The 23,195-nt window shown below is 37.0% G+C and overlaps 1 protein-coding gene across 3 annotated transcripts in view; it reads right to left on the reverse strand.

Moving 5' to 3' along the window:
- MTMR2 (myotubularin related protein 2) overlaps window positions 1-23,195 on the reverse strand; it is a 117,399-nt gene that overhangs the window by 53,679 nt on the left and 40,525 nt on the right. For all 3 annotated transcript variants that reach the window (XM_025928015.2, XM_086678611.1, XM_086678612.1), the window contains one exon: window positions 22,733-22,838. In XM_025928015.2, coding sequence (XP_025783800.1) covers window positions 22,733-22,838 — 106 coding nt within the window. The remainder of the gene's footprint in view (window positions 1-22,732; window positions 22,839-23,195) is intronic.

Below are 23,195 nucleotides of genomic sequence, written 5' to 3' on the forward strand. Positions count from 1 at the left end.
TGATGGGGGGTGGGAGGGAGGAGAGGGTGGGTGATGGGTATTGAGGAGGGCACCGTTTGGGATGAGCACTGGGTGTTGTATGGAAACCAATTTGACAATAAATTTCATATATTAAAAAAAAAAAAAAAAAAGAATAAAAGCCATGATGGCTAATGCTTTAAAAAATAAAGAAATAAATAAATCTTGGATTCATTAAAAATATATATATATATATCTTTAATTTAATCCAGGAAATAAAAAATAAAATAAAATGACAATAAAAGTATTGTCATTTTGGCATGTAATATTTTTAAAAGTAGTAGGGGCACCTGGGTGGCTCAGTCAGTTAAGCAACTGACTTCAGCTCAGGTCATGATCTTGCGGTTTCTGAGTTCAAGCCCTGCATCGGGATCTATACTGACAGCTCAGAGCCTGGAACCTGCTTCAGATTCTGTGTCTCCCTCTCTCTCTCTGTTCCTTGCCTGCTCATTCTCTGTCTCTCTCTCTCTCTGTTTCTCAAAAATAAGTAAATGTTAAAAAGAATTTAAAAATATATTTTTAAAAGTAGTAATGGGACATTTTATATCCTTTTATTCATATATTTTTTTTTATTTTTTTACACTCTAGAGTGTATTTTATATTATAGCATATCTCAATCCAGGCCAGCTACATTTCAATCAGCTATATTTCTAGTGGTGCTCATACTGATCAGTACTAACCTAATGAATCTAATCTTCCTGATGATCAAGAGTTCTTTAGTTTAAGTCAGGTGCTTAGGGAAGACTAGACAAAAGGGTTAGACATTATTGTCATAGCCCAATGTTCATCTAAGGCCAATAAAGTAGGAACTACAAAGAACAAATTAATTCTGTTTAATAAACTTATAATCTAACCAAATTAATATTATACTTTTGAAAGTTTAACAATTTGTTTCATAAAGTAACCTTAATGCAATACCCAAAGAACTAAAATATATACACACACATATAATTTTTTATATGCCACATTCTATAACTCCTAAAAGGTCATATTTTTGAATGGCATCTAGTTGCCAGTTCCTGATATAGCATTTTATGAAACCATAAAAAAAAAAAAAAAAAAGGAAAGAATGAAGACAGAAGGAAGGAGAGACGAAGGATGAGGCAATGAAGAAGCAGAAAAACAGGATAAAAACTTGCAATATGAAAATATATAGACTTCCTGGGTTCAAATCCTGACCATGCCACATGCTAAGAACTCTTGGGCAGAGTGTTGGACTCCTCTCTATGCTTCATTTTTCCCATCTATGAAATGATAATAGTCATGGTACCTCACAAAAATGTTAAATGAGTTAATACATTTAAAACATTTATACCAGTGCTGACATATAATATATACTTAAATGTTTCTATTAATCGTCATAATAAAAATTCAGACCAACAACTGATAAGTGGAATCTGGTAAGAATTTCTAATTATGAAAACAACAGAACTGGATTGAAAGATACAAGTAATAACTAGCACAAAAGAACAAAAATCAAGCATGCTACACATGTGAAAGATCATATGAAATGCTTTATCTTTTGCCCATCATCTAACCACCTGACTTGGAAATACAAATATCATGTCACTTACAAAGCTGGGCAATAGTTGCTATACTGCACAGGTATACATCCTCGTAGCTGCCACAGTGTTGTTCCCATGACTTACTCTCTTCCTGTATTTCTACACTCAGAAGAACACTGCACACCCCAGAAAACGTGTGTTGTAAACAGAAGTAGAGAGGAAGGCAGTTTTGGCACAGACACACAGTAGTACAGAAGGTGTAAGGTTTGTAAGTAAAGCTTTATCAAGTGAGAGGTGAGACCAGGAATTCATGCAGGCAGTCACGTTGAGAGCCATAGACTCTCTCACTCTTGTTCTGATGAGAATGTCAGAGAACAAGGCAACGAAGGGAAGCAAGTCAAGATCCCATTATCTGCCCAGAAAAGCTGCCCCCAGATGACAGATTTTTAACAGAAGGCACGCCCTAGAGGATATACAAAACAACTCACTTTAGAGCTGAAGATATAAAAAGGAACCCAAGTAAACAGAGCAGGGCCAAGGGCAATCTGGACCCTTTGTTGGCAAACACTGACTATGAACAAATCTACCCTTAAATAGAAGAGAAACAACAGGGCCTAGGGAAAAAAAAAAAAAAAAAAGATTATTTGACAAGGACAAGGAGTACCAGCTTGAAGCTCAACAAAAAAGTAGTCTTCTGAAAAGAATTCTTTTAGGCATTAGCAGAAACATTTACAAGCTATCTGGCATACACCCAAAAGGAAATCAACCATATTTCCTAAGAAATAAAACAAAGATATAAGGACAGACACATGGAGACTAAGAGAAATGGTAAGATAAGGAATGATTGCAAAAATTAAAAACGTAGTAACAAAATTTGTGTTGGAAATAATAAAGAACTGAGTTGATTATTCAGAAAACAGCATTTATGTTGAGGACAAACATGAAAACTGCTCTAAGAATCTGTAGGAAAAACAGATAAAAGATGTTAAAGTATCAATAAAAGAATTCTATTTCCTGAAGGAAAAAAATCAAGAGCAATAATCCAATACATAAGTGAAGAACATGCTTTTGAAATGAACACAGGTTTTCTAAGTTTGTTGATCAAAATAGTTTACCATGTTCCACATAAAAGTCAATGACAGATAGGTCTAAGTGAATCACAGCAAATTTTTTGAACTGTTAAGAATTAAGACAACCTCTGAGAATACAGGCCAAAAGAGAGAGGTGGGGGAGGGGGGATGTCATGTACAAAAACAAGATCAGGCGAGCTTCAATTTATCTGGTAAAACTATATTCTAGAAAACAGTAACAAAATGTTATCAGATCTTTGTGGGAAAAATGCTGTGACCCCTCTGACATCTTTGACGGCAACAGGAAGTTATTCTCAGATATGCCAGGCTACCAAAAATATAACCCACATGTCCTGCTTTTAAAAAAGAAAAAAAAAATTACCTGAGGTGGTAATTAAGCTGAAAAGGGGAAATCAAAATTAAAACTTACACATAAGAAATGCGAGGTATATAGTGAAGACTTCAGTTTTACATGTTAACTACCTTCCTGCCCCCCACCAAAATCCACTTACCGCCACCACAGTAACCTCTCTGAATCTTAGGTTCATCATTTATATTATCGAGATAATATCAACATCTACCTTACAGGTTTGTGAATATGAAATGAGACAGCTGCATCATAAGGGGATTTGCAAGGTGCTATTAAAATGTAAAAAACACTTATTCACTTAAGAGAAGCATCATTGTAAGTTTTTACATCTCTTTCTACAATGGCCTAATCACATGGTGTTTTGTTCCTCTGCTCTAAAATAGACAGGGATTAATATTTGAGACAGCATGTCATAAATTTCCCTAACCCTTGAACTACTAACTTCTAAATTTAGCTACAAAACAGCAACCATCTTACGATTCTAGAGAAAACAGCAAGAAGAGCGATATCATGGCACTGTAAGATGGACCTCATTTTTTTTGCCCATTCACATCTAAAATTTGGCATCTATCCATGAAAAACAACAAAAAATGCCTCCATGGGAGCAATGGAATCCAGCACCATATGTCAAGAGACCCTGGAGGAGTCTCACCCACTTGTGCATCAGGTAATAGGCAGACAGAACCTGGTACAGGCTGTGGAAACCGCAGGAGCCTGTGAACTGACTCCAAACCTCCAACCTAGCTATAGCACCCAGAAAACACTAACTTGGGCAGACACCCATGAATGAGAAAGCCTTTACAGAAGTCCAGGACTCTGGAAGAGAAGTTCCAACACTCCACTGGAAGGAAAAGGAAAAAATAAAGTTTTGGATACATAAAAGTTGGTAAGAGGAACTTTGCCAGCATCACCCCTCCCCACAAGGTTCCACAGATAAAGAAAAAGCAGGTGAGGGATCCTTCCCATAGGGGAAAAGGGAGAGCAGTTGAGTGCCCAGCTTCTCCAGCAGGGGACACTGCTAAAGAAACCCATCTCTTCTACGGCACCCAAAGATTTAAAACAAGAGCTCCATGATGTGGTGAACGGAGGAGTTCAGGAAAGAGCCAGATAAGAATTTCAGAAGGCATTAAAGGGATGCAGTTCTCCATTCTGGACTCCAAAAGGAAGCCCACCCATGAGTCACTGGGAAAACCTCCTCCAAAGATGCCCTCATCTAAGCCACAGGAATGCTCAACATCCCAAGTACCAAGTCAATGACCTCCTCCCTCTGCAGCCTACAAAAGGAACCCCCATCAGGCTATCAGCAGACTTCTCAGTGGTAATCTAGCCAGCAGAGAATGAAATGATATATTCAAAGTATTGAAAGGAAAAAATTGCCAGCCAAGAATACTTTATCCAGCAAATGTGTCCTTCAGAAATAAAGAAGTAATAAAGACTTTCCCAGAAGAACAAATGCTGAGGGAGTTCATCACCACTGGATCTGCCTTAAAAAAAAAAATGCTAAAAGGAGTTCTTGAAGCTGAAATGAAAAGATACTAATAGTAACATGAAAACAAAGCAAAATATACAACTCACTGGTAATGGTAAATATAATAGATTCAGAAAACTCTGATTCTATAATAGGATGGTATGTAAACACTTAACTATATTATACAGGTTAAAGGAAAAGAACATTAAGAATAACTGTAGACAGTATAATTTCTTCATGAATACACAACATAAAAAGAGGTGGGGCGCCTGGGTCATTCAGCTGGTTGAGCATTGGACTCTTGATCCTGGCTCAGGTCATGATCAGGTTCATGAGCTCAATTCCCCCATAGGGCTCTGCACTTGTCCCTCTCCCTCTCTCTATGCTCCTCCACTCCCTTGCAAAGAAATTTTTAAAACTTAAAAAAAAGAGTTAAATTGTGACATTAAAAACAGAAAAGTATGGGGCTCATGGGTGGTTCAGTCGGTTAAGCATCCAACTTGGGCTCAGGTGATGATCTCGCAGTTGATGAGTTCAAGCCCTGTGTTGTCAGGTTCTGTGCTGGCAGTGTGGAGCCTGCTTGAGATTCTCTACTCTCTCCCTCTTTCTCTGCCCCTCCCCCACTCACGGTTTCTCAAAATAAATGTTAAAAAAAAAACTTTAAAAAAAAACATAAAAGGTTTCATGCAATCTCTATCAAATTCCCAATGGCATTTTTCACAGAAATAGAACAAAAAAATCTTAAAATTTACATTGAACCACAAAAGACCCCAAATAGCCAAAGCAATCTTGAAAAAGAACAGAGCTAGAGGTATCACACTTCTTGATTTCAAACTATATTACAAAGCTGTAATAACTAAAAACATATGGTACTGGCATAAAAACAGACCCAAAGATCAGTGGAACAGAATACAGAGCACAGAAATAAACTCACACATATACGGCCAATTAATTACAATAAAGTTGCCAAGAATATACAACAGGGAATGGACATTCTCTTCGATAAACGGAGCTGAGGAAACTGGGCAGCTATGTGCAAAAGAGTGAAACTGGACCCTCTCTTATACCATACACAAAAATCAACTCGAAATGGATTAAAGATATGAACGTAACTTCTAAAACCATAAAACTCCTAGATGAAAACAGAGGGTTTTAGCTCCTTGACACTGGGATTGGCAATGATTTTTTAGATCTGATACCAAAAGCAAAGGCAACAAAAGCAAAAATAAACAAGTGGAACTATACCAAACAAAAAAAGTTCTGCACAGCAAAGGAAACCAGGAACAAAATGTAAAGGCAACTGACTGAATGGGAGAAAATATCTGCATATCTGATAAGGGGTTAATATTTAAAATATATGAAGAAACTCATGCAACTCAACAGTGTATTTGGAAATTTTTATGATAAAATATTAGGTGGGGGTGGAGTAAGGATTTTAAACTTGACCAGTCATGTAAAGGAAAATTACTGCAGGTCTCTGATAAAGGTAAATGGCACAGTCAAGAACATGTACAAAACTAAATATGATAAAGATGAAATTATAATAATCTAACAGAAAAATATCAAAATCCTGGATTAAATAAAGAGGGATATTTGACACTTGTTGGAAGAAGTGATCAAATTTGACCCTAGGCTTATGAAACAAATACAAGCAATTATTTGAGTAATACTGGATGGTTTTTACTTGAGAAGAACTGTATTCCAGATATGTCGGTAATGGAAGAAGAAATGCACATTCAACAAAGAGAGGAGTCAAGGTCAAAACAAGAGGACCACGCAAAAACAACAGAGGTCTATCTTCCTAAAATGGGGGCTGGGGCACGAAAACAGCCAAGCCAGACTGATTCATTAGGTTTTTCTGCATTAACATGGGCATATCTTTGGTGTAGAAAAAGTCATAGAACTCTCAGATGAGAGGAGGACAGAAATCCCTTGGAATACATAAAACCTGGTACAGATGAGATCCCAGCCTGCCTCAGGAGCTCTGGATGCCTATCAATAAGACAAGATGATGTAAGGTCTGCTCTTTGGTACCATTTAATATAATATTTAACCATTTTCTTATTACCAAGAAAAGTCTATTCGTCATATTAAAATCTTACTGGTGAAAAAAAAAACCCTACCAAACAGACTAAAATTTATAATTCTTTTATTCCCAAAACATAATCAGTTCAGTTCTGCTCTCCAATGATGTTATTGTTGCCCGTTTTCTTCTATGCCCACTTAATCAAACTATTTTCAAACTGCTCAGTAACTTTCCATGTGACTTTAAACTACCTCCCTTTCTCTCCCTCTCTCCCCTTTCACTCCAATCAGGAAATTACTATAAAGGAAATTCAGAAACCTTGTCTATAATGATGATCTGGAAGGGAGCAGGATTATGGGTCAGTTTTCACATGGAATGTCAGATGACAGAAAAACAGGAAAGAATATTTTGGAAATCTGCAAAACACTACATTATAATCACCTGAAAGGGAACAATGAGTCTGTAGAAATTACAAACTATCCTCTCTAGTTTCTTTATACACTCAAACTGTGAAGGAAAAAATTAAGTATCCATTCTTCATTGGATAATTCTTGTAAAAAACTTTTTTAAACATCAATTTTACTTTATTTTTTGCACAACTTGACTGACAAACCACAAAGTAGGCAAACAAACCATACAAACAAAATACTGAACGGGTAGAGCCACAAACTGGCATCTGGGATAAATCTTATTGGTTACATATTTAAAAGCACAAATTTGAGCACAGGATAGCCCTTTCTTATTATAACACTGCCAAGGACAATCTGGTTTTCTGTTGAAACCACAACTACCAAGAGCTGGATAACATATCACCATCAACGATTCAACAACAAAAAAGGGTAAGTATCTAAAGAGGAACAGTCTGGCAAGCACCATTTCATGCTATGAGTTGAACTGTTGTGCCCTCCTCTTCCCAATAAGGATAGGTTGAAGTCCTGACTGACAGTCTATGGGGATGTGACCTTATTTGGAAATATGGTCACTGTAGATATAATTAGTTAGGATGAGGATATACTGGAGTAGAGTGGCCCCTAAATTGATATAACTGCTGTCCTTATAAGACACAGAGATATAGGGTGAATGCCATGTGTAGATGGAGGCAGAGATTGGAGTGATGGATCTACAAGCCAAAAAACACCAAGGAAAATTGGCCTTCACCAGCAGCTAGGGGAGAGGTACAGAACGGATTCTCCCCTAGAACCCTCGGAAGAAACCAATTTTGTTCCCTTGATTTCAGATTCTAACCTCCTAAAAAAAAATTGTTTCCCATACTCTCAACACTTTTGACACTGTGGGTTTTTCCATAGGAAACAATTCTCCAAATCTCAGTGGACACCAGCTGGGTGTCCTACAATCCAATTATTACATTAACACCCGCAAGTAGCACAGAACCCACATGCTAAAGGCTCAGTCCACAAGACTGCCCCCACTTGAAGCACCAATCTCAAGCCCTAGACTGTCACCTGTACTTCTGACCAGTCATCCATGAATCAGGTTCCCATGACTCCCTTCTCAGGTTCAATAATTTGCTAGAATAGCTAATAAAACTCAGGGAAACACTTTACAAACTACATTTGCCAGTTTATTATAAAGGATACAAGTGAGAAACAGCCAGGTGGAAGAGGCCCAAAGGCAAAGTACAAGGTAAGAGGATGGATGTAATTTCCATGCCCTCTCTGGACAGGCACATCATCGCCCTCCCAGCACCTCTAGATATTCACCAGTCCAGAAGCTCTCCAAACCTCTTCAGTTGGGATGTTTTTATGCAGGCTTCATTACTTAGACATGGCTGATCCAATCACTGGGCCATTAATTATTAAATCAACCTCCAGCCCCTCTCCCACTCCCAGAGAAGGGAGTGGGGCTAAAAGTTCCAAACCTCTAGTTGCTTTGGTGAGGTTTGGTTCCCCCTGACAATGAGGCCCCCATCCTTAGAGGCTTTCCAAAAGCACCTGGCTAACATTAACTCAGTATGGCTGAAAGGGGTGTGTTATAACAAAAGATGTTCCTTTCACTTTTATCACTCTGGGACTGCTTCAAGAGCCAGAAACAGAAACCAAGTATTAGAATAAAAGATCTTCCTATGGCTTTTATCACTTAGTAAATTACAAAGGTTTTAGAAGCTCTGGCCAGAAGCTGAGAATGAAAACCAAAATATATATTTCCTATTATATATAGCACAATATCACACTCCAGAACTGTGAAAAAATAAAATTCCTGTGTTCTAAGCCACTCAGTTTGCAGTGCTCTGTTATAGAAGCCCTAAGAATGAATACACCTAATATCAGGAAAATTTTTCAACTTTGAATCTTGAATCAAATTTAAAAAAATTTTTGTTAATGTTTATTTATTTTTGAGAGAGAGACAGAGCGTGAGCGGGAGAGGAGCAGAAAGAGACCCAAAATCTGAAGCAGGCTCCAGGCTCCTTGCTGTCAGCACAGAGCCCAACACGGGGCTCAAACCCATGAACTGCGAGATCATGACCTGAGCTGAAGTCGGATGCTTAACAGACTGAGCCACTGGTGCCCTTTGAATCAAATTTTGAATGCAAGCTGTTGATAACTGTGAAAACTTGAAAGCAACCAAAAAGTCTTTCATACAATGAACGGATAAGCAAACAATGGTACATCTATGCAAAGAAACATTATTCAGTAATAAAAAAAAAAAAAAAATGAGGGCCACCTAGGTGGCTCGGTTGAGCCTCTGACTCTTGATTTTGACTCAGGTTATGATCCCAGGGTCATGGGATCAAGCCCCACATCAGGCTCCATGCTGAACATGGAACCTGCTTAAGATTCTTTCTGTCTGTCTGTCTGTCTGTCTGTCTCTCTCTCTCTTCCCCTCCTCCCCCTCTCCCTCTTCCCCTCTCACCTGCTCGTGCTCTCTCTCACTTAAAAACAAGTGGGGGGGGGCACCGGGGGGGGGGCTCCGTCAATTGAGCAACTGACTCTTGATAATGGCTTAGGTCGTGATCTCTCAGGGTCGTGAGATCAAGCCCTACACTGGACTCCACACTGAGCAGAGTCTGCTTGGGATTCTCTCTTTCTCCCTCTCTCTCTGTCCCTCTCCCACTCGTGCTCTCTCTCCTTCCCTCTCTCTCTCTCTCTAAGTAAACTTTAAAAAAATGGGTTATCAAGACAAAAGAAGAAACAGAGGAACCTTAAAGGCATACCATTAAGTGAAAGAAGTCAATCTGGCTATGTGTTAGAGGATTTCAACTATATGACATTCTGAAAAAGGCAAATGTATGTAGACAGTAAACAGATGAAGGGTTGCCAGGGGTTCAGTGAAAGGGAGGGAGAGACAAATCGGTGGGGCACAGACATTTTAGGACACTGAAACTACTATGCATGATACAGTAATGATGGAAACGTGTCACTATGTATTTGTCAAAACCCACAAGCTGTGCAACACAAAGAGTGAACCCTTATGTAAACTAGGGATTTTAAGTAAGAATAAAGTATCAGTATTGGTTTATCAGTTGTAACAAATGTGCCAAACTAATACACCATGTAAATAACAGGAGACGGGGGAGGGGTATTATACGGCTGCAGACTATTTTCTTATAACTGAGAACACTAAAAGAACCACAATAATGACTACTATCCATTAGCAACATCATTTTATAACAGAAAACAGACATTTAAAACCAAAAAGTTAGGAGGATATACTCTTGTAATACAGAACAGTCTTTCCTCGATAAAAGATGGCTCGTAACAGAATATCTGTCAAAAATGAAACAGAAGTAGATAAGTAGACCGATAAAATATTATCTCAATTACTTTCATTTCGCCTCACACCAAGGAAAATATCGTGAACTGGCCTAGTTAACGTACTGCTTTTAGAAGATCATTATTCATTTAGTGTTTCTAATACCCCAGAAGAGAAGTAGTAGTGCTATTCCCATTTATAAATGGAGTAACTGCCCCCTGTAGAAGTTAAGCAACTTTTCCAAGGTGGCATACACCTTGCAACAGCAGCTGAACTTGAACAGAGGTAGGACTGTCCTAAGATTATGATCACAACATAACAGCATCCTAGAGCAACCGCACAGCAAGGAACTGACATGGCGGATCGCAGGCTGAGAAAGAGATCAGGACCAGAGACAAGGGGTGGAAGTCATCCATAAAGAAACAACAGCTGGAGCTATGAGAATAAAAGAGAGCGCAAGGAAGAAAGAAGAAGGGAGCTGGGAGGTGAACAAGGGCTGAAGGGAACACTGTGGTCACCTCTTTGGCTGAGGAGAAAGGAATAGGAAAGTGTACAAAGGACGGGCATCAGAAAAGAAGGAAACCAAAATCTGTCACCAGGTTTGACATCTGGGGCCATCATCTTTGACTTCTACCTCCCCCTGATCTGCAACATTCAGGCAGCTTTAACACATTACAGCCACATCCTAGTACCTGTCCTTTATCAATTTTCACTTGGAATAATTCAAAGAGCCTCCAAACATGTTTCCTCATTTCCATTCTACTTGCCTCTAAGTAATACTACCTCCTTGTGTATCCACAGCTTCTTTACTCCTCCCCCCAACAATTCCCAACAGATAGGAACTTATACACACTGTTTGACTCTTGATTTTTTAACTGCCTTGAATATACTTTCACATTAACACGTGGAGATCCACCTCTGTTTTCCGAAGACTGCATAGTATTCAATTAAAAACATATAAATTAGTCATCACCCCACCAAAAGACATTTCTATTGTTTCCAGACTTTTGTTATTACAAATTTTAGAATCAGCCTGTCAAGTTTTAACCATATTACTTACAGAATAAACAAAAATTAAAATCTGAACAATATTGAGCATTTCTTTTTTTTTTTAATTTTTATTTATTTTTGAGAGAGAGAGAGAGAGAGAGAGAGAGAGAGAGAGAGAGAGAGACAGACCGTGAGCTGTGGAGGGGCAGAGACAGAGAGGGAGACACAGAATCAGAAGCTAGCTCCAGGCTCCAAGCTGTCAGCACAGAGCCCAATGCGGGGCTTGAACTCACAAACTGTGAGATCATGACCTGAGCTGAAGTCAGACATTTAACCGACTGAGCCACCCAGGCGCCCCTATTGAGCATTTCTGTCAAACAACAAGGTATGTCTTTCCATTTAAGTATTCTTTTATATTATTCAGCAGAGTTTTAAAATTTCTACATATACCTTAAGTTTACTCTTGGATATTTTATATTTTTTAATTGTTCTTATAAATAGGATCTTTCCCTCTCTGATATTTTATAAGTATTTTCATAAGAGAAAGCTGTTGATTCTTACATATCAAACTTGGCTTTTAGTATGTCCGTTATTTTTTTGTTGAAAGATGGACATGACGACTAGGTAAAAAGTACTTAATACGCAGGCCTTCAGTGATGTGGTGGTAAGGTGTGGAGGTGGGAGGGGAAGTGTTCTGTAGTCCTAGGACTAAGTCCTATAGTGTCAGTCTTTCAGTGAGCTTGTGCCCCTGGGTTGTGACACTCACAAGTTCTTAAGTCCCCACACCCACATCTCCCCAACCCTGAAGGTGGCTGACTAGGGGGTACTAGAATTTGTATTTCTCTTCCCCCAGGTCAGGCAGGCTCTGACAAAATCAGGCAGGATAGGCTAGTGAAACAGTTTCTCTCAAGGGCAGGCCTTATCCAAAAAACAAACAAACAAACAACATTTTGGGGGTGCATGGGTGGCTCCGTCAGTTGAAGCATCCAACTCTTGACTTCGGCTCAGGTCATGATCCTGGGGTTTTGGGATCGAGTCCCACATCAGGCTCTGCACTGAGCGTAAAGCCTGCTTGAGATTCTCTCTCTCTCTGCTCCTCTCTCCCCCCTTCTCTCTCTAAAAATAAATAAATTTTTTTAAAAAGAGAGAGAAAAACAGAATGTTTTGAACATATTTCAAACTGGCTGTTTTTCCCCTCCCTCTGCCGAGGAGCAACAGAGATTTTTCTCACTCTTCAGTGTGAGAACCTGGTAGGGTTTTTGCAGGTAAAACTCACATAAGTATGTAGAACTAGTGTAGGGGTTCCCTGGAGTTCTTAACTCTCAGATTTGTCCATACTGAGCCCCCAGCAATTCATCAATTACAGTTGTTTTGATACTGGTTCCTGAGAAGGTTTCTGCTTGTGGGTTTCTGCTCTACCCATCTGTCCCATTTGGAGGTCAGCTATCTGCCCTGTGACCTCAGTTCTCTGAAGGATCTAAGAAGAGTTGTTGACTTTCAACTTGTTCTGCTTTTTACTTGTTAGGACAGAGTGATTGATGACTTCCAAACTCCTTTTTATAATCAGTCATTCAATTAAAGTCTTTTGTTTCCAATAATTTTCACTCAATTTTGATTTCCAGGTAAAAGATATGCTTATTTTGCCTCTTCCTTTTCAATAATATGCCTACCATGCATTTCTCTTATCTAATTGCATTGGACAGTACTTACATGCAATGTTAAATAACACAGGCATGATAGCAGGTAATCTTATCTTGGTCTTTAGTGGGACTACTTCTACTAATTTAATATTTTACTATTAAGCAAGATGCTTACATAAGTATTTACCTATTCTTTTCTAATTAAAAGTTCTAAAAACCTGAAATAGATGTTGAATTTTGTCAAATACCTTTTTATGTGCCTTTTCTCTATATATAAAGATGATTATATGGAATCTTGTGTGTGTTATAACAGAAATTCTATCAGCAGCACTTTCATTATGCTTAATCTTGAAGTCTGAAACACTTCTTGTCTTCTCCAGAATTAGCACCATGTTAATTAGTATTCCACTTAATTAAATAACCTTTAGGTGCATACATTTTTCCTAATCTCCTCAATATCAATTGAATACAGTCAATATTATTTCTGTTGCATCATGAACATATTAAACATGCTTTCCCATTTATCAGCTTTTCATACTTTCTAATTTTTAAACAATCTCTATTATGTTTCTATTATAATTATTTGGCTCTTTTTACTAAAAATTTTAAGATATTTGGAGATTTTATTCTTTTAAGCCTTAAGGGGGTTAATAATATCTTCAAACCACATCAAGTTAATTACAAACCCAATGAACACACCATAGATGGAGTACAGTAGGCAAGACATTACTTACTAGAGCCTAGCAAATTGCTGGTAACATAAACTTGTGGTGAGCAGAGCTGAGGATCTTTTACTCTGATACCCAATCTTGTAAATGTCAAAGTAGAATTCTTTTTTTTTTTTTTTTTTTTTTAAGTAGACTTCACACCCAGTGTGGAGCCCAGCATGGAGCCCAACGCAGGGCTTGAACTCAAGACCCTGAAATCAAGACCTGAGTCAAGATCAAGAGTCAGACACTTCACCAACCGAGCTACCCAGGCACCCCCAAAGTAGAAAGACCTATAAAGAGTCTCTGTGTATCAAATACTAAGAGTACGAGTAGTAAAAGTTCTGGTGATTTTAATTTTTTCCTTAATCCTATTTCTATTTCCCACAAATTTTTATTTCATTATACTACTTTTATAATAAAAAAAAAACTAGTGTTGTTATAAAAGATACAAAATCTTACAAAAGAGAGTTAATGGTAACTTTGGGGAGAAAAGTTGCAGTAAAATGGAAATCATGACAGTTTGGACTGAAATCATTTCCTTATTAAGGATGAATATGAGACCACTGTGAATATTTTCAGGTGGATTTTGGTGGTTCTTTGATGACAGAGGTGAATTAGTGACGGCCTTCTGTCTTGTCTCTCTTCCAAATTTTCCTAATTTCTTCAAAGTTTTTTTCAACATTTTCTGATTATTATCCAAATATCTCCTATCAGGAAAAAAAAAAAGATAATGGACTGGAATCACCTGATGGGGCTGAGTCTATTATTAACATACTGACCATGATCTGTTTCACTGAAGAGTAGAAGGAAGTACATTCCAGATGTGTGAGCCAGCATGAACGGAAGTAGGAATGAGCACATGATGTTTAAGGGATGATAACAAGAATCCCTATCTGAAGTGGTGGGCTTATGTTTCTGAAAAGATGGACATCCAGTGTGACAGCTTTGATGGGACCAAACAGGGAGAACCCTGAATACAAGGCTTAAAAGACTCCACTTTCTCAGAGAAACAGGGATCCCCTTGAAGAATTTTTAAACAAGGGTATCATATTATGAAAGTGATGTCAGAGGAGGATTAGCCTTATGGTGGTGCATTAGCTGAACCAGAGAAAGGCAAGCCTACGAGACATAACAACTAGGGGACTATTAAGAATGGAAAGTAAACAGGAAAATGAGTAAATAACTTTGTATTTCTCATTCTCTTCTACTGATTCAGTCAACAAATTTTTCTTGAGTACCTTCCACATTCTAGATAGTGAGTTCTAAGAATACAACAGGAAATATGACAAACATGTCTACCCTCAAGGGGCTTATAGTATATTCTTTTTTCTTACCCAATAAATTTATTTTTCTTTAAATTCTTCTTTTTGTAAATGCCATCCAAATACTTTCTCATAAGTATTTTTAAATGCAGCAGCACCTTATTTACCTATAATATAAACTTTAGAATGTTCTGCTTTAGAATATTTTAGAATGTTCTGCTCTCTTTGCTCCCAAGGGATCTTCATAGTATCTATCATGTAATAATCACTGATTTGCTTACCTCCTTTCCCACTACATGACTCTAAGCTTCATGCTGGCAGAAACCACATCTTACTAGACACTGTTTCCCCATAACACTCCAGAAATTTCAAGAGAGTGCAGTGAGTTAGTGAACAAATGCACAGATTTTATTTGGAACTCTGAATAAAATAGAGAATTTCCTTCTTTCATTTCCCAGATGTAGCTAACAAGTGGTTCCAAGAGACATTCAATTAGGGTTGCTCCTCAAACTTTTCCACCAATGAAACAAAGCAAATGAGAGGGCAAAGGTTTCCAGTGCCCCAGGGAGCTCCAGGCTGCAAGGGGCCGCAAGTATAAAATAGCTGTTTTAAGTCACCTTTATTCAGGCACTATTCTGTGCGGTAGGGATGTAAGCAGGGTTCCTGCCTTTGTAGAGCTTAATATAAGACAGAGGTCAGAAAAACATAATCAATAAACAAGAAAAGGTCCCTACTTACTACTTTAGCACAATAAAACTTTTTATTTTTTCTATAAATAAAACTTTTAAAATCTATTTTTTATTGAATAATAATCTTTTATGGCTAATATTCTTAGGTCTTATTTACAAATTCATTCCTGATACAAGCTATACTGATATTATCACATATTTTCTTTTAAAATTTTAAAATTTTCATTTTCAATTTTAGTTTTTAATCTAATAAATTCATTGTTTGTGTATGTGTGAACTTTTTGTTATTTCAACACTGATTACCAAATTCAGCACTGATTACCAAACAGTTCATTCTTTCCCCATTGATGTGTTATACCATCTCTGTCATATATACAGAACTGCTAAAATATCATTCTTGAACTTTGTCATGTGTCTCCTTCATCTATTCCTGTCCTAATTACGTTAGCTTTACAACGGATTAAGTGAATCCCCCCTCTTCATTTTTCCTCTTATGTAATCTTGACCTTTTACCTTTCCATATAAATTTTAGGATCAAGCTGCCAACTTCTGCAAGACAAACTTTTAAATTTGGTTTGAAATTATATTGCAGTAACAGACATATAGTAAGAATATTTGACATCTCCAGGCTATTGTGTCTACTCATCTATTAATTTAGATTTAAGTTCTTTAACAAAGTTTATAACTTTCTCCATAAAGTTCTTGTACATCTTTTAGTAGTTGTATCCCTGAGTAATGTAATTTTGTTGCTCCTGTGACTGGAAATCTTTTTATTTTTATTTATTTTTAATATTTTAATGTTTATCTAGTTTTGAGAGAGAGAGAGAGAGAGAGAGACAGAGTACAAGTGGGGAAGGGGCAGAGAGAGAGGGAGACACTGAATCCGAAGCAGGCTCCAGGCTCTGAGCTGTCAGCACAGAGCCCTATGCAGGGCTTGAACCCACAAACTGTGAGATCATGACCTGAACTGTAGTCAGACGCTTAACCAACTGAGCCACCCAGGGGCTCCCTGGAAATCTTTTTAAAATCACACTGTCTAAACATTTTTGCTAAGGTTCAGAAGCATGATTTATCTTTTTGAAGTTATCTTGTATCCAGCAACAGAGCTGGCGGTTTACATATAGATTTTTTCCTAAATTTTCCATATGCACAATCATGTGTAAATAAAAAAGGCTTTCTTTCTTCTTTTCATTTCTTATATAACTTATTCTTTTCTTACTTCACTGACTAGAAATTCTAGCATCAGGTTTCTTATATCCATATAAAGGATACGCTTCTAACATTTCCCCACTAAGTATAAGGCTTACTGTAGAGTTTTGATGGGTATCCTTCATCTGGCTAAAGTTGTTCTTTTCAATTCCTAGGTTCTCAAGAGTTGATGCTGGTGTGAGGGGTAGTGGTGTTAATCATGAATAAGTGCTAACTTCAATCATTTTTTTCTCTGGCTACTGAAATGATTATATGTAATAGACAACTATTCACTGTCTATCTAACATCTGTTCTATGAGTTGTAACTCATTCTGGCTGCATGTGCATACTTTCAGAACATATCAATACTACATTCATGAACACATTCTAGATAAGAAATAATCCAATTATCTCTAACCTTTGTTTCATAAAGAAAATATGAATAACAAATTTTAAAAAGATAATCAAATTTACTTGATTTAAGCCTATTAAATATTGTAAGATAAGGGCAGATGGCTAAAAACAAAACCTAGAATTTTACAACTTTTACCTCATATATATATACATGTTTATAATATAGAACATATGACATATATTCTAAGATCAAACAGGCCTTCTAAAATAAAGGGATAACAGACATAAAATACAATTCCATTTCAATATTTGATTTTGGATCACAGATAAACATTTTTATAAGTGCCCTATCACATCCATCACAAAGGAAAAAAAAAATGCTGCATAGCCCGACTTTCAAGTTATCTTTTAATTACCACCATTTAAGGAACTTACTTTAACTAAAACCCAATGCTATACAAATTGCACTTTATAAATAAATAGAGCTGTGGGTTTGAATCTTAAAATCCTACATTTCATGGAAATTATTTTAGTCAGCAAATAAACCAAACAGATGCCAAGTTTCCTAGGTTCTTAATTCCACCACGTGTCAAACTTTAAAAGTATGTTCTTATTAAAGAAAGCCTAATTTTAAACACTGCAGATTTATTTAAAAACAAAAAAGTGATTTGCTTTAAAATTTTTGTATGAAAGAGGGGCAGAGAAAAAAAAGGGGGGTGGGTGGGAAAAAATGTAGGAAAAAAATTATTTTTTTTTGTTTTTTTAATTAAATAAGTTTCACTGCAAAGTGAAAAGCAAATGAGGCAAAGAGAACACACTCTACAATTATTCACGAGGAAGCATGATTCAATTTCCAAAGGCTGAATTTGTGCTCAATTTTTTGGAAACACATGTACTGGATTTTATCTGTATCTGACTTTTTCCACAACAAGCAGGGTTAAAAATGAAAAATACAAGGAGAAATGCACGTGGATAAATACAAGTTTTGAGATGTCTAGTACAGTTCCACACCTCCTCTAATTTCCCCTTCTTTACTGGCGCAGAAGCAACAAATCTTGTTTCAGTAAGAAATCCTTAACAGAAGCTCTCACATTCACCTCTGGACCAAGTAACACACTATCCTTTCAGGCAAGTGTCACCTGTAGTAGAAAACTTATGCAATGTGATTTTAGATTTTTAACGAAATTGGATTAGCTTTTCAATGCACGGTGTTGCTTATACTTATTTAGAAGCTGTTACAAAGGAGTTTTAAAAAGATTAAGGCAGGGATAAATGGTTGAGGTTCTGTGGAGAACTCAGAGCCTAGAGGTTAATCAACTTCAGATCATCTGTGAATGATGATTTCCATCACTTCCACACCAAGACCTTCACCTCGTGAGTAGAGCCGCACCACGATCAGAGAACAGCACGCAGCTGTCTCCAGTTAGGGTACACCTATAATTAACTAGCTCACTCCTACCTTATGGCCAGTAAAGGTATACACACTGAAAGTAAAATATCAATCCGCTAAGAAAATTGGGGAGAGGGGAGATCAGATTTTTATTACAAAAAGCCTCATTTTCTGATTATTCAGAAAGGCAATGTTCATGTATTAAGGAAGTAATACTGAAAGCTGTTATTGCTACCTCAAAAAATGTATTAAAGACATTCCTTGTTACTTAAGAAAATCTCACTGCACATTCGAAAAGAGCAGCCAAGTCTTGGATGGATAGTCTCTCTGGGTAATGTGCTGTACAGGAATATGACCAACCTGAGACCGCGTCAGGACAACACTGAGCTGTGTGCCTTTAAGCACAGGACTTAATTCATCTCTTCTGAATTAGCAGATTTCTCACTGGCCAAACAGAGTAATAATATCTGTCTCACAGGATTGTTGTGAAAGTTAAATGAGATGAGGCATGTATACATATTTATCAATAGCAAGCTGGATGTTTCTCAAGTATTAGAAGCACCTCCTTTTTCCCATCCCACCTCTGAAAAGAGAACACACCCGAAATTGGGCTGCATTTTTTAAAGGATACTAACATTTGATGTAATGTTAGTCATTCTTCTCCCTCCCCAACTGAAAAGAAGACTAACAACTAAACATATCTTTCAAACTGAGGGAACAGGGGGACACCTGCATGGCTCAGTCAGTTGAGCATCCAACTTTGGCTCAGGTCATGATCTCATGGTTCATGACTTCAAGCCCCACATCAAGCTTGCTGCTGTCAGTGCAGAACCGGCTTCAGATCCTCTGTCCCCACCTGCCCCTCCGCTGTTTGCACTCTCTCAAAAATAAATAAAAACATTACAACAACAAAACTGAGGGAACAGGGTAACAGGCAGCCTACACACTACTATGGAAAGTACAGTTCATTCATCTCATAAAAATTCTGAGGGACCCTCTAACTGTGAAAGATGCTAAATTCATAAGGCACTAATGGAGATAATTCCTACTGTCATGAAGGTGATGTATAAATTCAAAAGATACCCTTGGTACCCCATAGTACTGAGAAAGTCAATAATTCAGGACATTTTTGTGTCTAAGGTTAAATCTGAAGGGAAAACAGGCATAAAATAAGCCTACTCCAGACAGATGTGCATATGTGATCACCCTATCCACAATATTACCTCCAAATAAAATGCATGCAAATGAGCTTTTGCTTCAGAAAGAAAATAAAAGAGCTTTGTTCCTTTTTGGCAAATTATAAAATGAAATAAGAAAGTAAGCACACCTGGTGCCCAGATTTTGGTTTCCAATACCACTCTCCAAAAAAGAAACCTGGGCTCCTTGAGAAATGGATAATTTTAGGAAATATCAAGATGAGCCTGGAGCATCTGCCTCCTTAGTAAACTAAAACAGCTCAGAACAAAAGAAGAAATAAACACGATGGGAATATGTCAAAGGGACACAAGATCTGACTAAAATAACTCCTAATTTGGACCTGGAACAATTTGAGCAACAAAGTAGTACTGAACTGCAATTCAAAATATACAATAGAAGGGCGCTTGGGTGGCTCAGTCAGCTAAGCGTCCGACTTCGGTTCAGGTCACGATCTCATGGTTTGTGGGTTTGAGCCCCGTATCGGACTCTGTGCTGACATCTCAGAGCCTGGAGCCTGCTTCAGATGCTGGGTCTCCTATCTCTGCCCCTCCCCGACTCGTGCTCTCTCTCTCTCTCTCTCTCTCTCTCTCTCAGAAATAAACATTAAAAAAATCAAAAGATTTAAAAATATATATATACAATAGATATCCACGAGTCTATACTGATATAAATGATTACATAAAGCAATAAATGAGAGAAAAGAGACAAATCTCCATGTAGAAGAATTATGAAAAATATGTAGATGTTCCACTGACAACAAGGTGGGCTTAAATGTGGGCTGTACACAGCACTTCGTTCCAAAGAGTATAGTATAAAAAGAAGAGAAAAGAAAAAGTATTTTGCAAAGAAAATCCTAACACTACCTCCAACAAGTGATTAAGGTTAACATCAACAATGATAAATCATGTTGATAGCATGTACCCTTGATACGATGTGATGAAAATGGCTCTTTACCTCTGTGGTCTTCTTTCCCAAAAGACATAACCCCAGTCTAATAGTGGATAAAATATCAAACATTCCACAGAACACCTGAGTGCTCTTTAAAACTGTCAGGATCATCAAAAACAAAGTCTAAAAACCTGTCTCACCCAGGAGATACCTAAGGAGACATGACTAACTAAATGTAATGTGATATCCTAGATGGGATCCTAAAACAAAAATAAGAAAACTAGGTACAAACTAAGGGTATTTGGAAAATGTATGGACGTTAGTTAATAACCATGTTTCAACACTGGTTCATTATTTTTGACAGATGTACCATACAAGTGTAAGACATTACTCATAGGGGACACAGAGTGTCAAGTATATAGGAACTCCACACTATCTCTGAAATTTTTCTGTAAATCCAAAACTGCTCTAAATTTTAAGAAGTATCTAAAAAGAATAAGAAATAAATTATGTTTAACATACAGATTAACATTATGACCCTCATTTTGTTCCAATGTAAGTCAGTCACTCTTATTTATAATACATATGGTGTGTGAGGAAATGACAGGGGACCTGTCTGCAAAGAAGCTGACAGCAGAGGCCATCTGTCAGCATCCTGTGAAGCGATGCAATTCACATATGTACCCACTCAAGTAGTTTAACTAAATCCTCACAAGAACACACAAATGGTTTATTCGGAACCATGTATTTGTATTTTATTTCAGGCAAGAAACAGCAGGTAGAATGTAATATTAATAATGTTAAGTATATCAAGAAGCCTAAGCGACATTTCTCCCATTTCTGAGTTATCAGTCACAATACAAAGTTAAAAACAAAGGGTGTTTTTAACTAATACAATCTGCCTAGAAGTTGGCCAAAAAAATTCAAAATTATCAAGAGGCCTATAGGCCCACAGTGGATTTGCATTAACATAATGAATAAACAAAAGTTAGGTGTGTGTGTGTGTGTATATATATATATATATATATATATATATATATATATATATTTATATATATATATATATATAACATGTATTTTTAAGTAGCAAATAAGGACAGGGAATGATGGATTTATATCCCGTATTATTAATGATGAACCTTGCCTTAAATGCATGTTATGTGTCAAAATAATAGAATATTATGAAGCCTTCATAATTAGCACAATAAATATCCAGATTATAAAGATAAATCTCTATTATTTTTAGTGATATTTAAAGTCATGTCATACTCATGCTATTATTTTCTGACATTTCACAAAAGATAGATAAGGACAAATAAGCAGTAGTCTTTACAGACGTTTATAACCTACATTCTTACATTTGTCGGATTCTGTTCTGAAAGTGAAATATAAGGAAAAGATACAGTATCAGTATATGCTCACCAACAAATGACTTCATTAATGTAAACAATGTTCTCATTAAAATTGGGAAGTATAACCACTGGGAAAGCAGCCACTTGATCGGAATAAAAAGATTCTAAGAATTAAGGGTCGGCACTGCACATGAAATTCATTTGCTCTATCATTCATAGATAAACAGTTGTAGAAAAGCAGATGAATCCAAAAACGTACAAAATGCTACGGGATATCACTGATGTGATTAATTTCATAGCAACAAGACCTTGAACAAATCGAAGAGTATTTAAACTATAGCGAGATGTGTAGCAACTATCGCATAATATTTAAGTGACTTAGCTCCAGAACTGGACTACATGAGCTAGAATATTAGCCACAGAATTTATTAGCGATGAGACTTTGGACATGTTATTTATCTCTCTGAGCTATTATTACCTGCAGAATGATAATGAAAATAGTCTCTACCTCACAGAATTGAAAGAAGTATTACAAGAGACATTTCATTACAGCATTTAGAAGGACACTTGGCATATGGTAAGTACTCAATAAAATGTTAGCTATTATTGGCCAATCAGCAAGGGAGTAATCGTGACAATCTTTTATACCACAACAAAATCCACTAAGTATCTTTTGGCAAAGAACTAAAAAGTTATCAAATGTAGAAATAAATTATACATTTTTGTTTTGCAAATAAATAAGACTTCCAAATCTGCTGGGCTGTTCTGGGATATTTTATAAAGACTGACGTCTTGGGAGGCTGCTCCATCAAGACCTCCTGTGTACTTAGCGCAAGGCTACACTCATAGTGTTGGCAACAAACAGCTAACAAGATACATCAAAACATAAAAGCAGCATACATACCCTCAAATCAGGAGAAAAGTTTTCTGCAGAAGTTGAAATGGAATCCGATGATACAACAGAAGCTGATTTTGTATGCACTGAATTCTCTGAATGAGAAGTGGAAGCACTACAAAATACAAAAGCACAGCGTTTGAAAAACATACTTGAAAAAGGGGAGCTCTAAAACATGATTTCAGAAATTTTACTAATTATTACTCCATTATGTATTCAAACTTTCATTGCCAACCTGTCCTACATTGCCTATTCAATCTTCTCTCCGAATACTGATAAATCACAAACTCTCCATACCTGCAGGGTTAAGTATTCTTACCACATTTCCTCTGAAGACTTCCCTGGTACTCCCAAATAAACTCTGGGCTAATTCTTTCTTTTCATTCAACCATCCCTTCACTCATCCAATAAACACTCACTGAATGATCCAATGTGCAAAACCATTACACCAGGCACTAGGATCTGGAGATAA

Source organism: Puma concolor, chromosome D1 (assembly GCF_028749965.1).
Source record: "Puma concolor isolate L17-30 chromosome D1, mPumCon1.1.hap2, whole genome shotgun sequence".
Classification (NCBI taxonomy): Eukaryota; Metazoa; Chordata; class Mammalia; order Carnivora; family Felidae; genus Puma; species Puma concolor.